At 38.8% G+C, this 17010-nt stretch overlaps 1 protein-coding gene across 3 annotated transcripts in view; it reads right to left on the bottom strand.

Moving 5' to 3' along the window:
• The window catches only part of Slc12a6 (solute carrier family 12 member 6), a 94864-nt gene that overhangs the window by 40942 nt on the left and 36912 nt on the right, over positions 1-17010 (bottom strand). For 2 of the 3 annotated variants that reach the window (XM_032903878.1, XM_032903880.1), the window contains exon 2: positions 2385-2429. The exons of the other annotated variant lie outside the window; for it this stretch is intronic. In XM_032903878.1, coding sequence (XP_032759769.1) covers positions 2385-2429 — 45 coding nt within the window. The remainder of the gene's footprint in view (positions 1-2384; positions 2430-17010) is intronic. 3 annotated transcript variants of the gene reach the window in all.

Below are 17010 nucleotides of genomic sequence, written 5' to 3'. Positions count from 1 at the left end.
TGAGAGAGACAGACAGAGAGCTAGATGGACAGAAAGAGAACGAGCATGCATGCACGCCCAGTTTCTTCAATACGCTGGAGCTTTTCCTGTAAGCAAACAAGTCATATCAAGTTCTTTGCCTACTGTGGACTTTCTGATAGCACATTTTTTTCACAGCTGCTACTGCATACTCTAATAACTAAAAGCTCAGCAGTGTAGAAACACAGATATGCATATCACCATACAACACTGATTATTAACATACAATAAATTTTCTATTCTCACCCATAACTAAAGAAGTATAATACAAACTAGAAATGACATTTTACCTGTTAGTAAATATAAAAAGTATAGATTGATACTATCAGTTTGGGCTGGAGAGCTGGCTCAGCAGGTAAGGGCAGCTGCTGCCAAGCCTGACGATTTGAGTTCAATGTCCACAACACATATGGTAGAAGGAGAGAACCAATGCCTGAAAGTTGTCCTCTGACCTCCACATACATGCTTTGTCATGCGTGTCATTCCCTACCTTAAATAAGGATGTAAATAAATAATAAAACTAACATCAGTTTTGATAACAGAGTGGCAAGCATTCCTTCATACCCAGATTGGTGGGAGTTTATGGTGACTTATCTTGTTGAAAATGTAGAAACCCTCTGAGAAAAATTTGCATACAAATGTACTGACAACTTTGACCGCACAAATGCAAGTACAAAATGCTCATTGCAACATAATTTCTTTTGTTAAAAAATATACAGGTACGGGCATTTTCCTTGCATATTTGTTCCTGTACCACATGCATACAGTGCTTACACAGGCTAGAAGAAAGACACTGCATTGCCTGGAACTGCAGTGGTAAATGGTGGTAAGCTGCCACGTGGGTGCCTGGAATTGAACCTAGGTCCTCAGAAAGAGAAGCCAGTGAAGCAGCTGAGCCATCTCCATGCCCTTCGACACAATTCTTTTTATCAGTGTTCTAGAAATAACCTAAATGCTCACGAGGAGGGGGAAGTGGCTGAGTAAAACTGCAGCGACAACCAAGGCTTACTGCATTCTACGTAAAAGGATTAAGAGATCCCTAGGCACTGATAGGAGATACCATGACGAAACATGACACGACAAAAGGCCATTCAAATGATACAATGCCACTGACATAAAAAGGAAAAGGTAATACATGACATGAACATTTATAATAACATTTTCCAGAATTCCTAATAAATAGTCAAAATTAAGAACTTGAGGAAGTAAGAGTTGAGGCGTCGGGGAGAAGAAACCCTTTGAAGGATTTGCTTTTTTAGTACTGATTTTTTGTGCTGCTTGGATTCCTCATTGCAGTGTTTGTAGAAATGAGTTCAAGTTGCAAGATATGCTCTGAAATCTACAAGTTCTGAGAGCTTATGAAATTCATGTCAATTACAACTTCCCTATAATAAATAATACCTCAAGGAAATCAACCCATTTCTATAACTTGTCTCATAGGTAAGAAACTGGACTATCAATTTTATGGGTTATTAAAGGCCATGTGTCTATGAAGGCTTTCAGTAATTACATCATCATCATCATCATCATCATCATCATCATCATCATCATCATATCTTATTTGTTTGTGTGGGTGATGGTGGGTGCATGCACACATGTTGCAGTGTGCTGCGAAGGTGAGAGGAACCCGATAGAGTCAGTTTTCTCCTACTACATGGCTTCCGGGACTCACTCAAACTCAGGTTGTCAGGGAAGTGCTTTATCTGGTGAGCATCTCACAGAAACTGAATAGCTTCCAGCAATTAAAATATGATTCAACACCAATATGATAAAGAGAAAAATATCTGTAAAGTCCACGATATTACATAATATTACAATCTTATTTATTATTGTACATGGTCATAACAGGGTGTGTATGCATGTGTCACAGTGTAAGTGTAGAGGTTAGAGGACACTTTGTGGAGTTGGTTCTCTCCTTCTCATATGCAAGGGTCCTGGAGACCAAACTAGGGTCACCAGGCTTTCGGGGCAAGTACTTTTATTTGATTAGCTATCTCTTGACCCACTTTAATCTAACTTTTACATAATTTTTGTGTATATATGATGTGTTTGTGGGCAAACCTGCCAAAGTACATGTATAGAGGATAATGTCTTCTGTTCAATATTATCCTAGAAAAAGAAGTTCTAAGATTTTTTTTTTTAGCTACAGATTGTGTAAAATTTCCTTTTAAAATACAAATTAAACTGATTTTAATAATTACAAAAGTAGCTTCCTATATCTTATCAAGTTGTAAATAAAGTCAAAGACTTGAGGGGTGAAGAGCAAAGTGAAAGAATCAAAATAGCAACAGAGGGAAGTAGGCAATTTCTGTGGGGACTAAGAGGGAGGTGACTTTACAGAGACATGTCCCGGAGCAATACTATACCTAACAGCTGGCTGTGCTCCCCTGTGATGGAGTTCTGACTCGGGTCTGAAAAACAAACAATTGAAAAGAATAGAAAAAAAATGAATGACCAAAACAAACATTTATTTAAAACTCAAGCAATGAAAGTCAAACAAGGTAATAAGCAAAAACTTAAATAAAATTAACAAAAGATTTAAAAAACCAGAATGAACTATTGTAAAACAATGATCACATTCTTCTATACATTAAACACTGAATTACCATATGACCCAACAACTCCACATCTATCCCCCAAAACCCCTGAAAATGGGACTCAGATATATATGTAACTAAGTTTCCAGTGGCATTATTCATAAAAGGCAAAAACAGTCCAAGCTGTCCTCCTGCAAATGGAGGAGTGAAGGAAACGTGTTACCCACGTAGGCTGTAGCATTATTCCACAAAAAGAATGAATTCTGACCCACGTTCTGGAAAACAGATGAAACTGGAAAACAGTATGCTAATGGAAAAAAACAGATAAAGAACACCTACTATATAACTGGATTTATACAGAATATTGATCACAAGCAACGTTACAGACAGAAAGATGAGTGCCTAACGGGATGGGCTGAATGAAGGATGGGTATTATTGTTACATGACCAGAGGTACTGTTTGGATGATGTGAGGTTCAGGAAATTTAGGAGTAAGGAAAGGAAGCACTGGAGATAATAACTGCCAAGAAATGTACACTTAAAAACTGACTAAAGCAGGAAACTTTGCGTCCTGTATATATTACCACAATAAATGCAGATCTGACCAGGCAACAGTAGTTCATAAAGCAGAAATATAACCTTTCAGGACCTGTGACATGAGTTATATTTTCTCTAAGAACTCCAAGGCACAACATGAGCAGAGCATTTATTACTACCAAAATCCTGTAATGTGAATTGAAGATCTAGTGAGTAAGCAGTTTTGATTAAAAACCTGTTTTATCAATAATCTGAAAGTGGTTACAAGCCAAATGGCTAATGCACGAGGGACCGACAACCACCACTTGACATCAACCACGTGCTTATTTTAAGATCTTGAAAAGCATTAAGGGCTAAATATGGAAACAGCCCTAAGCTCTACTTTGTTCAAAAAAAAAAAAAGAAAAAAAAAAAAAAAACTAAGTCTCCCGAGGATGCTGTGAGGCTTCCTTGCAAGTCTCTGAAGGAATAAAAATAAATTTAAACCATCGGTCTCTGAACAATGAATTTTACTAATTTCTAATTGAAGTTTTATATTTTCTCCAATTATTCTGTCAGCAAGAAGCTATACAAAAGTAGTAGTGTTTTGATTCCTCCTCCTCCTCCTCTTCTTCCTCCTCTTCCTCCTCCTCTTCCTCCTCCTCTTCATCCTCCTCTTCTTCCTCCTCTTCCTCCTCCTCCTCCTCTTTCTTGGTCAGTGATAAATATTTTATTTTAAATACATTAGTAACATTTTACACAAAATGAAGATAATATTCACCATGCTTCATATATGTAACATTTTAAAGGAAAGTTCCGAAGGGTAGTGGGTTTGACCTCCACTACTTCAGTGAGCGATAATAAAAAAGAGCTCTAAGGCAGAAGGAATAAAAAGAAGCTTTTAACTGATTTCTTACATATATTACACTATCCCTGTCAGTATGCAATATCATCAAGAAAGACAATGTAAATACCTTATTTCCACAATTAAAGTTTTAAATGATTGATGGTCATTTATATTTTAGTTGTATTTTCAGAGTTTTCTTCCTTGATTTGATTTTGGAAAAGAGAAATTCCAAACTATCTATTCAATGATATTTGGGCCAACACATTAGCAAGTGAATCTTTAGCTTTTAAAAAAATGCATCGTTTCATTTGAATAAAAGCATGCACAAGGCCTGCACAAACTCAGCCAGACAAAATTTCAGTACTGAGAAGGGGAGGTGTACACAAAGTCCCACCCCTAATCAAAGCTATCTGCAACTGACACAAGCTGGAAGAAGAGAAACCAGTTTTCTCCAATGGACTGACACTGGGCGATCAACCGAACTCCCGGGCAGGCCTCATGCTCAGCACAAGTCAGAACCCAGGTTGTGTGTGTGTGTGTGTGTGTGTGTGTGTGTGTGTGTGTGTGTGTGTGTGTGTGTGTGTGTGTGTGTGTGTGTCTGTCTGTCTGTCTGTCTGTCTGTCTGTCTGTCTGTCCGTGCACATATGCTTTTGCACTTTTTGTCTTTTGAGGGGTTTTCTTTTGTGCACATATGCGTGCACATGTTCTTTTGCTTTTGCACTTTTTGTCTTTTGAGGGGTTTTCTTTTGTGCTTGTTTTTGAGGAGGGAGGTAGAAATGCCACAGATGGGTAGGGAGGTAGGGAAGCTCTGTGAGGACATGGGAGAGAGAATAGGATCAAAATATATGAAAAAATGAAAAACTTTAGAAGTCTAAAAACAGACAAGGATTCAATCTGTCACATACCTTTGGCAGCAGGAAGAAAAGTATTTTTGGATGGGGCTTATTTTTAGATATTTTTATGAGAATCCTTACTACTTTACTATTGCCCATAAAATAATTATTGTCCTGTTGAGAATTTCTTTACCTAATAACACTCATAGTTGAGAACAGAAATATCATGATGTTGGTTCCAGAGCACAGTGATAAGTCATATAATTTGTAGTTTTTGATTCCCTAGTGCACATGCAACCTGTATTTATACGTGGTTTCCATGAAATGTGCAGTCACAATATATTGTTCCCTAAACAATATACATACCTCGATTACAAAATACTCAATCGCTAGAGAATGCTCAAGATTGCCTCAGCCTTTCGTGACTACAGTCTCTTCACTGGTGGAAGATCCTGCCTCAGTGTTGATGGCTGCCATTTAACAGAGTGCATGCTTGAGGCTGGGTGGACAGTGGTGGCAACTTTTAAGTATGAAATCTGTGATGGTTGACCCTTCACACAAAAGTCTCTGGAGCATGTGATGCTGTTTGACAGCATTCCCTTTGTCTTAGGGAAACAAGATCTCACTTAGCAGCCATTTAATTTGTAGATTTTTTCAAGTTAGTGAATCCTCTCAAACACTGACATTGCTTTCCTTTCCATTCCTTTCGGCAGTGTTTATTAATTGTACAGAACCATGTGTTTTGTTAATGCATTCTCATGTATGTGTCTGGTATTCATTCTCCCATAAGACCAAAGTTCTTCCTTTATCCAGCTCTGGCCCTTTATCTCTTCCCTAGTAATCTACTTTCTACTTTTAAGTCTTAAAAAAAAAAGTGAAATTCCACATATAGGAGAGAACCTAGCCTGTCTTAACCTAGCTTATTCTGCTTACTCTTATAATGCCCGCTTATGTCTATTTTCCTGCAAATAACATAATTCAGTTCTTCACTGTGGCCACATACAAGTCCATTGTGTGTTATATAATCCACGTTTCCTTAGCCTCATTTGCCAACAGGTTATGTAGGTTGATTTTAGAGTGTGGCCACTGTAAAGTGCTACTACAACACAGTGTCTTACTACTGCTCTACCAACAGTGTGGGATATTCTGAAATAGTAATCATTTCAACCATGTTCAAACCACCTTCTCCATGAGCAGGTTTAAGAAACCACTCTTTGCTCACCCATAAGAAGCAATTCCTTATTTGTTAAAGTTCTGTCAAATAGACAAGTTCTCTGACTCTAATTCCAATCCTCGCTCTCTACTATTTCTGTATCTGGCTATTTTCTCACCTAAGTTTCAAACCTCAGCCATGAGTCAGGATCCAACTCCTTCCAGCTCCTCTTAGTGATGATGCACTAATTCCCCCATGGGCCATAAACGTTCTCAATGTTGAGTCCCTACTGGAAAGGTTTCTATTGACTTTGCTCAGTAGTCTCAGAGAAATCACTGTTTAACAGGTTCCATGCTAAGAATTGTATCTCTTAAGCAGACACAAAAGCCAGAATTATTCTGTGATCTACAGGATACTGTGTTAAACAGGCATGAAAACTATTTTAATCTTGCCCATCTCCATCAGACTTCTTAGGTCATCAGGAACATAATTGGTATGTTTTCCCCCTTTAGAAGTAGGTCAACAATGGCTGAAAATACTCAGTAAGCTGAGTCGGCAAGTACAGTGACATTCGGATTTCAGCTTTAGCTACAGAATATAAGCAGGATACACACAGCTTAACCTTTAAGGGCCAGACGACTTTTGGAGTGGCAAATGACCACTAGTTTCAACTTAGTCCCTGGATACATTAGCCCCAAGAAGGGTGAGGTTGCCCTCTGACGCCAGATGTAAAGCTCTCCTCTCGTTACAGAAGCCCCAGGTGGCACCTTCCTCCTGTCAAGGGCTGTGCTGTCTACACTGCGTATCTGTCTTGTGTAGCCACTGTCAGCTTCTACATCAGAAGCTGACCCTTTACTGTGTACTTTTATGATACGGGGACAGCTTCTTTCCTTTGGCAGCTCAAACAACCTCTGCTCACTTCAAGTTTTTCTTCCACGCCATCCTTTTCTCTCTTAGGTAGGGTCAGGGCCTTTCATCTCCCCAGACCAGTAAATCCAACAAAGGTATTTTGTTTTCTTATCATTTATGTCACTGGAATTTTTCATTTTCTTTAAGGACTTTTCTTTCACATATGCCACTTGCCTACCTTTCAAAATATAAAGTTCTTGTTCTCATGCAGATACGCAGACATAAGTAAAAGAAAATTAATAATTAAGATAACTTTAGTTTAATTATCAGCCCTAAAAAATAAAAATTATAATTAGTTTGTAAATGTTAGATAAGAAGTTAACTGAGTTAACTGGGCAAACCTTTCTGAAGAGGTGATCATTAAGAAAAGATCTGGTGCAGAGGGGTAGAAAGAAATTGTAGGACAGGGAGAAAAAGTGAAGGATAGGAAAGAAAAGGGTAAGAAGAGGGGGAAAGATAACACTAAAGACCCTTTGAAAAAGTCCTATGGAAACCTACTACTGTAGAAGCTTCCTAAAATACTTGTGAACATATTTATGAAAAGAATGAAAATGGAGATACCCTATAACTGAGCAACAAATAAAGCTTAAGTCTCAGGAATGACTGACTTCTTTTAGAACTGCAGCCAGTAAAGTCCTGTATGTAGACTTCCCCAACAAACATTATAGGCTACTGTCACTGCTTTTGGTTAACCCTTCAGAACCTGTAAGTGAAGCAGTATTTGAGTCATAGAATATGGGGAAACCAAGCTGATGGAAGTTTCATCCCTCTAGTTTTCATAGTGCTAGGAAACACTATGCATGCTACCGGAAGAGACCAAAAAAACCCATCAATCATACCCAGAAATGAATCCTGCCACTTACAATAATGACAGGCCTGGCAGGAAACACCCACTGGTACAAGAGTGGTGACTCTAAGGCTGCTCCCCAAAATGAAACCTACAGTTGACATCATTACTGGACCAAGAACGTGTAGCTAGACAGACCATAGGTAATACAAGCTACTACTATTATTTTGCCAGATGGACACAGTATTAAACCAATTCCTAATGACTTACGATTATACCCACAGATCAATGCATTTCTCAACTTTCATCTGAGAAGCTTCTATCTGCAGTAGACTAACAGAGGGTGAATAACTGACCAAGGTATGCAGAATAAGAGGCATAATTAAAATAATACAAATAAAATCTTAAAAAAAGAAAGGCCTGTATAAAAAGGAAGTAAGCATGACAGTCTTGAAAATGACTGCTTGGAGCAGAAGAATGGATGAAGAAAGGCCTTATCAAATGAGAGTCAGCTTGGGACACTTGGGAACTTGTGCTAAACTGGAATAGTAGCAGAGTGGTAAAAAGAGGTCAGGACACAGGTAAGTAGCAGTGACATCCAAGGTCCTGAAGACAAGACAATGATTGTCACTTTTACGTTGAACAAGGTCTAGAGTAACTGGAAGGTTTTAAGTGACCACACACCATGCCCGGTAAACTGTTTTTAAAAGGCAAGCTGATGGTTGGATTGTAAAGAGAGCAAGAACAGAAATAGGGGGCTGGAGGGATGTCTCAGCTGTTAAGTGGGTTTGTGGCTCTTGCAAAGGACCTGGGTTCAGACCATAGTATCCATAATGGTAGGCTCACAATTGCCTATTGCTCTGGTTCCAGGGGATTTGACAGCATCTGGAGAAAAAGAAAAAGAAAAAAGAAAAGAAAGAAAGGAAAGAAAAGAATACTGTAGATAGAGGGAATGCTCAGAACAAAGGTTTGAGCTGTCCTGCTTAGTGAATGAGTAAGCCAGGCTATCAGCAGCATAAACAGGGAGCAACAGAACATGGTATAGGAGACGAAAGCAGGTAATAAAGAAAGCATGGGCCCCTGAGGCCTTCTAGGACACGGTCAAGACTTCTGAGTTACATTGAGTATGATAGGAAGCTACTGGAAGGAAGGCTTTATGTCTGCACAAGATCAAGTACAGACTGCACGATAATTTGGAGGATGGGAAGTACAGTTAGAAAGCTAAGACGATCCCAGAAAAGAAAATGGCACCCTGAATGAGGTCAGAAAGTAGTGAAGATGACAAGTAGCAGTCAGAGTTGGGAATGAGCACCACAGAAGACTGGGACAGGGCAAGTAACCTAGCTCAAATGGTCAGCTATCAGTCGATTCGAAAGGCAGCTAGGTAGGAGAGTCTATGTGATGACACAGCAGTGCCCTGGATCTCTTTGGTTAGGTCTTAGGTTCCCCCGCAGCTAGTAAATACATTAAGAGTTCACTAATGAGAAGCAATTCAAATGTCCATTGCTGAATGTAGCATATATGTACAGTTAAATATGTGGCCTTTAAAAGGAAGGTAATTTGGACACAAACTACAGGATAGTTGAATACTTGAGAACATGCTAATGGAATAACTCACTCACAAAGGAACAAAGCCAAGTATCATATGACTTGTCTGAAAATCTAAAGTAGTCAAACTCAAAGCCAGGTAGGATGGTTACTAAGGGCTGTTAGGAAAAAAGTAGAGATCTGAATGATGACTCATACAATGCGATCATTCTGAATCTCTTTTGTAGACCAATGCTTAATACAATTGAACCGTACATTTTAAACACCATGAGCTAGGCTTGGTAGATTATATTCCTACAATCCTAAATCTGAAGAGTAGAATCTCAAGGTTGAAGAAGTTTAACCATACCAAAACATATGGGACACAATGAAAGCTGTGCTAGGAGGAAAACTCATAGCTCTGAGTGCCTGCAGAAAGAAACAGGAGAGAGCATATGTCACCAGCTTGACAGCACACCTAGAAGCTCTAGAACAAAAAGAAGAAAATATAACCAGGAGGAATAGAAGGCAGGAAATAATCAAACTCAGAGCTGAAATCAACCATGTATAAACAAAAAGAACTATACAAAGAGTCAACAGAACCAAAAGTTGGTTCTTTGAGAAAATCAACAAGATAGATAAACCCTTAGCCAGACTAATGAGAGGACACAGAGAGTGTGTCCAAATTAACAAAATCAGAAATGAAAAGGGAGACATAACAAAAGAATCAGAGGAAATTAAAAAAAAATCATCAGATCCTACTACAAAAGCCTATATTCAACAAAACTTGAAAATCTGCAGGAAATAGACAATTTCCTAGACAGATACCAGGTACCGAAGTTAAATCACGAACAGATAAACCAGTTAAACAACCCCATAACTCCTAAGGAAATAGAAGCAGTCATTAAAGGTCTCCCAACTAAAAAGAGCCCAGGTCCAGACGGGTTTAGTGCAGAATTCTATCAGACCTTCATAGAAGACCTCGTACCAATATTATCCAAACTATTCCACAAAATTGAAACAGATGGAGCACTACCAAATTCCTTCTATGAAGCCACAATTACTCTTTTATACCTAGCCCACACAAAGACCCAACAAAGAAGGAGAACTTCAGACCAATTTCCCTTATGAATATACTCAATAAAATTCTTGCAAACCAAATCCAAGAGCACATCAAAACAATCATCCACCATGATCAAGTAGGCTTCATTTGAGGCATGCAGGGATGGTTTAACATACGGAAAACCATCAACGTAATCCATTATATAAACAAACTGAAAGATAAAAACCACATGATCATTTCATTAGATGCTGAGAAAACATTTGACAAAATTCAACACCCCTTCATGATAAATGTCCTGGAAAGAACAGGAATTCAAGGCCCATACCTAAACATATTAAAAGCCATACACAGCAAACCAGTAGCTAACATTAAACGAAATGGAGAGAAGCAATCCCACTAAAATCATGGACTAGGCAAGGATGCCCACACTCTCCCTACTTATTCAATATAGTTCTCAAAGTCCTAGCCAGGGCAATCAGACAACAAAAGAGGGATACAGATTGGAAAGGAAGAAGTCAAAATATCACTATTTGCAGATGATATGATAGTATATTAAATGATCCCAAAAGTCCCACCAGAGAACTACTAAACCTGATAAACACCTTCAGCAAAGTGGCTGGGTATAAAACTAACTCAAATAAATCAGTAGCCTTCCTCTACACAAAAGAGTAACAAGCCGAGAAAGAAATTAGAGAAACGACACCCTTCATAATAGTCCCAAATAATATAAAATACCTTGGTGTAACTTTAGCCAAGCAAGTAAAAATCTGTACAATAAGAACTTCAAGACTCTGAAGAAAGAAATTGAAGAAGACCTCAGAAGATGGAAAGATCTCCCATGCTCATGGACTGGCAGGATTAACATAGTAAAAATAGCCATTTTACCAAAAGCGATCTACAGAGTCAATTCAATCTCCATCAAAATACCAATTCAATTCTTCAGAGAGTTAGACAGAACAATTTGCAAATTCACCTGGAATAACAAAATACAAACTATCCTCAACAATAAAAGGACTTCCAGGGGACTTCCATGAACTCAAGCAGTATTACAGAGCAATAATGATAAAAACTGCATGGTATTGGTACAGAGACAGACAGACAGACAGACCAGTGGAATAGAATTGAAGATCCAGAAATGAACCCACACACCTATGGTCACTTGATTTTTGACAAAGGAACCAAAACCATCCAATGGAAAAAAGATAGCATTTTCAGCAAATGGTGCTGGTTCAACTGGAGGTCAGCATGTAGAAGAATGCAGATCGATCCATTCTTATCACCCTGTACAAAGCTTAAGTCCAAGTGGATCAAGGACCTCCACATCAAACCAGATACACTCCAGCTAATAGAAGAAAAAGTGGGGAAGAATCTAGAAACACATGCAAAGCACTGGAGAAATTTCCTGAACATAACACCAATGCCTTATGCTCTAAGATCAAGAATCAACAAATGGGATCTCATAAAACTGCAAAGCTTCTGTAAGGCAAAGGGCACTGTGGTTAGGACAAAACGGCAACCAACAGATTGGGAAAAGATCGGGAAAAGATCTTTACCAATCCTACAACAGATAGAGGGCTTATATCCAAAATATACAAAGAACTCAAGAAGTTAGACCACAGGGAGACAAATAACCCTATTAAAAATGGGGTTCAGAGCTAAACAAAGAATTCATAGCTGAGGAATGCTGAATGGCTGAGAAACACCTAAAGAAATGTTCAACATCTTTAGTCATAAGGGAAATGCAAATCAAAACAACCCTGAGATTTCACCTTACACCAGTCAGAATGGCTAAGATCAAAAACTCAGGTGACAGCAGATGCTGGCGAGGAAGTGGAGAAAGAGGAACACTCCTCCATTGTTGGTGGGATTGCAGACTGGTACAACCATTCTGGAAATCAGTCTGGAGGGTCCTCAGAAAACTGGACATTGAACTACCTGAGGACCCAGCTATACCTCTCTTGGGCACATACCCAAAAGATGCCCCAACATATAACAAAGACACATGCTCCACTATGTTCATAGCAGCCTTATTTATAATAGCCAGAAGCTGGAAAGAACCCAGATGCCCTTCAAGAGAGGAACAGATACAGAAAATGTGGTACATCTACACAATGGAATATTACTCAGCTATCAAAAACAATGACTTTATGAAATTCATAGGCAAATGGATGGATCCTACCAAAAAAGCGAAGTTCAGACTAATCTTGCTTGTGATTATAGATACAAAAATACTGAATAAAAATCTTGCAAACCCTCATTGAAAAGTGGCTATTAGCCCAAATGCTTGAATTACCCTAGATGCACAGAACACATGAAACTCAAGAAGGATGACCAAAATGCAAATGCTTCACTCCTTCTTTAAAAGGGGAACAAGAATACCCTTGGCAGGGAATAGGGATGCAAAATTTAGAACAAAATTTAGAGGCAGAAGGAATACCCATTCAGAGCCTGCCCTACATATGGCCCATACATATACAGCCAGCAAACTAGATAAGATGGATGAAGCAAAGAAGTGCAGGCCGACAGGAACCGGATATAGATCTGTCCTGAGAGACATAGCCAGGATACAGCAAATACATAGGTGAATGCCATCATTAAACCATTGAACTGAGAATGGGACCCCCGTTGAAGGAATTAGTGAAAGGATTGAAAGAGCTTGAAGGGGCTTGAGACCCCATATGAACGACAATGGCAACCAACCAGAGCTTCCAGGGACAAAGTCACTACCCAAAGACTATACATGGACTGACCCTGGGCTCCAACTGCATAGGTAGCAATGAATAACCTAGTAAGGGCACCAGTAGAAGGGGAACCCCTTGGTCCTGCCAAGCCTGGATCCCCAGTGAACGGGACTTTTGGGGGGAGGGCGGAAATGGGGGAGAAATGGGGAGGAGAACACCAGTAGAGAAGGGGACGGGGAGGGGTTAGGGCTATATTGGCCTGGAAACCGGGAGAGGGAATAACATTTGAAATGTAAATAAGAAATACCCAATTTAATAAAGGTGGAAAAAAAAAAGGTTTGGGCTATACATGATAAGAGTCTATATCCAAAGGCCAAAAATAAATAAATGTAAAAATGAAGATTAGTGTTAACGCTATGTCACAATTCAGAAAAGATCCTTTTGCTTTGAGAGATTGTATTTGGTGACAGTGGGGATTGGTGGGGCAGGATTGAGGCAGACACTGTGAAGCTCAGGATGAGCACACAATCTCCTGCCTCAACCCCGAGGTGTGGGATCGCCTTACAATTTTGATCGAGTGTGGTTTTCATTTACAGTATTCACATGTCTAACACAAAGGTGCAGTTTTGTTATTTTTAATATTTTCTGTGTTCTTTAGTTTTCCCAGCATCCCTGTCTTTCAAGTCACAAGATAATATGGGCTCACGCCACGCTTCAGAGACGATGACGCACCATGCAGCTTACTTAGAAAGCCATCTAATACAGTCACAAACATTACTAATGCTATTCCAGTATTTCTGGAAAAAAAGCTGAGGAAGCAAACTTAAAAAACTGCCAATGTAACACCTCAGTTGTCTTGGAGATTTATACCATATGGCTTTAAGGATAGCAACTAGATAAAATGGAGACTGCTAAAACACAGGACTTCTATCCATCGTTATCAGGAAAGATAATAAAATTAAAAGGCTACAGCTTGTAAAAATAATTATTTACAAGGCCGGTGAGATGATCCAGGGGGTTAACATACTTGCTGCTAAGCTTAAAGAGCCAAGTTCCATCCCTGGGACCCACATAAAGGTGGCTGTGCTCTGATCGCCACTGTTACAGCATATTCTTGTACATGAACAGTTTAAGTGCATAAACCCATAAATGTCTACTGATCCATTAGTCACTTGGTAGAAACTATACAATTCTGCTGATTGAATTTGCTCTCCTGTCTTCTTACCCAACTCATACCTACTAGCAGGCATTGCCTATCATTTCCAATTTTGGTTAAAGACAGAAGTGACACAATATATTTATCTTTTTTGTGCTAATCCACTCTTGCACAGATCTGTTTTGCTAACTTGCATAAGTAATTCATATTAGCTTTCAGAGAGATGCTCTACTATCTCTTTAGATATTATATCAGTTTTGTACAATGTTTAATCAGTCTATTCATTTATGATATAAATATATATGTTGTGATGATTTTGGAATCAAATATAACAAATTTTTGTATAAAAATAACTGCAATGGTACCCACAGCAGTTATTAGAATATGTATATGACAAACACCCAAACGGTTTATCTGTATGATTTCCACAGCACTTATATCCCATGCCATGGCTACTGTTATTATCATTCATTTATAAGAGAGGCAAAGGGAATCCCCAGAATGGTGATATGTGGAGAGACCACCATCATAGTTGGCACATACAAGGGCAGTCCAAACAAGAATACAGGACTGGGAGGTAAAATGCAGGTAAGATTCTAACTCCACCATGCATTATTTAGTTAACCTGGGAAAATGACTAAATATTTCTTAGCTTTAATTTTCTATTTAGGCAATGAAAATAAAATTTTCTATTAATATAATAAAATATAAAATTGTGGAGGTTAGAGATAGAAGATACTCATTAAACAAGTATTCTTAAGAGAATTGAACATATTGGGCATCCTGGTACGAGGCTTCAACTTTAGCAATTTGGCAGACTGGGATGAAAGGGTTGCTTGGGAGCCTGGTATAGCTGTCTTCTGAGAGGCGCTTCTAGAGCAGATGCTTGCAGTCAACCATTGGACTGAGAATGGGGTCCTCAATGGAGGACTTAAGAGAAAGGACTGAAGGAGCTGAGGGTTAGCAACCCCATAGGAAGAACAACAATATCAACCAACCAGACACGCAGAGCTCCCAGGGACTAAACCACCAACCAAAGAGTACACATGGAGTGACTAATGGCTCCAGCACATATGTAGCAGAGGGTGGCCTTGTCAGACATCAATGGGAGGAGGGGCCTTTGGTACTGTGAAGGCTCAATGCCCCAGTATAGGAGAACGCCAGGGCAGGGAGGCAGGAGGGAGTGGTTGGGTGGGTGGGTGGGTGGGTGGATGGGTGGTGGAGCACCCTCAAGGAGGCAGGGCGAGGGGGGATGGGATTGGAGGTTTCCAGAAGGGGAACCAGGAACCAGGAAAGGGGATAACATTTGAAATGTAAATAAAGAAAATATCCAGTAAAAGAAAAAAAATGAGGATTGCTTGATCTCAAGACAGTGGTTCCCTGGGGGCAGAGCAGGAAAGAGAGAAGTGGGGGTAGAGAATATTTATGAATATGAATAGAGAAGAGAAATGTTGGACAAGGTATCATGTGGCTTTAATGACAACACTGGGAGGCAGAGGCAGGAAGGAGTCGGAGGACAGCCTTTCTACATACATAGCAAGTTCTAGGCCAATCAAGGCTACTACATATTAAGACCTTGTCTCACTTAGACACACCACATACAAAAGAGAATACCTAATATAAGAAGCTTATAAACCAAATATAAGAAATTGAGAACACTGGTAGTAATTTATTTATATGTAGTAACATCCTACACTTGAAAACTGTTTTCATATATTTTCTTTGGTTTTCATGATAACCCTGTGATACCAGTAGGAAATGTATACAGAAGCCAAATCTAAACCTCCAAAACTAGCCTGATGGCAAACATAACAGGAAAGAAACCAAAGAAACAATACTATTCAAATAGCATTTAAAATACCTTGGAATAAATATGACCAAGAAAGTAAACGATTTGTACAATAAAAATAATAAAGATACTGAAAACAGAAACTGAAGAAGACACCAGAAGATGGACACACACCCCAACCACATGCATGGATTGGCAAGATTGAGATTGAATGGCCATCTTACCAAAGGCAATCTACAGATTCAATGTAACCCCCATCAAAAATTCTAATATAGTTCTTAGCAGAAATTGAAAAATCATTCTTAAATTTCATATGGAAATAAAAAAAGACCAAGAATAGCCAAAATAACAATGACAAAGTGCTGGAAGTATCAGCATCCCAGATTTCAAGTTGCGCCTACAGCTACCTATCTATCTATCTATCTATCTATCTATCTATCTATCTATCTATCTATCTATCTATCCATCCATCCATCCATAGAAGTCAACAACACACACTGGAGAAGCGAAACATCTTCAACAGATGGTATTACTCAAACTGGTTTGCTACATAGAGAATGAAACCCCTTTTACTTACTCCACACAAAACTCAGTTCCAAAAAGATCACAGACCTCAATATGCAATACACTGAATCTGACAGACAAAAAAGTAGGAAATATGTTTGAACTGATTGGTACAGGAAAGGATTTTCTGAACAAGATCTCAATATTGTAGCCATTAAGACCAACAATTAATAAATGGAAATTCATGAAACTAAAGGGTTAATAAGTTTATAAGTTATAGGGTTTATAAGTTAATAATAATTATAATAATAATAAATTTTGACCTGGATTATGACTTTCTCATTACATTATACTGGTTATAAGTATAGGTATAAGTAACTTCATAACAGAGAGATGAAATAACTAAGGGTAAATGTTATCATATAAAGCTTTGATGAAGTCATATTACAGATTGTGTAAGAAGCCACCTAATATGTAGGAGGAACTAGATGGTGCCCACAGATGACGATGTGGTGCCTATTGTTACCACTTCAGACACACTGAGAACTCAGATAAGAGGACTTCACCCCCATCCAAAGAGCTTGCAGAACATGGGAAGAAAAAGCAGCTCACAAGGTCATGGAATCTAATCCAAAGCCAGATAAAGGAAGAGAGAAGTTAGGAAAACACCAAGTTAGGAAAATACCAAGA

Source organism: Rattus rattus, chromosome 5 (assembly GCF_011064425.1).
Source record: "Rattus rattus isolate New Zealand chromosome 5, Rrattus_CSIRO_v1, whole genome shotgun sequence".
Lineage (NCBI taxonomy): Eukaryota > Metazoa > Chordata > Mammalia > Rodentia > Muridae > Rattus > Rattus rattus.
This window is presented reverse-complemented; position numbering and strand designations above follow the sequence as displayed.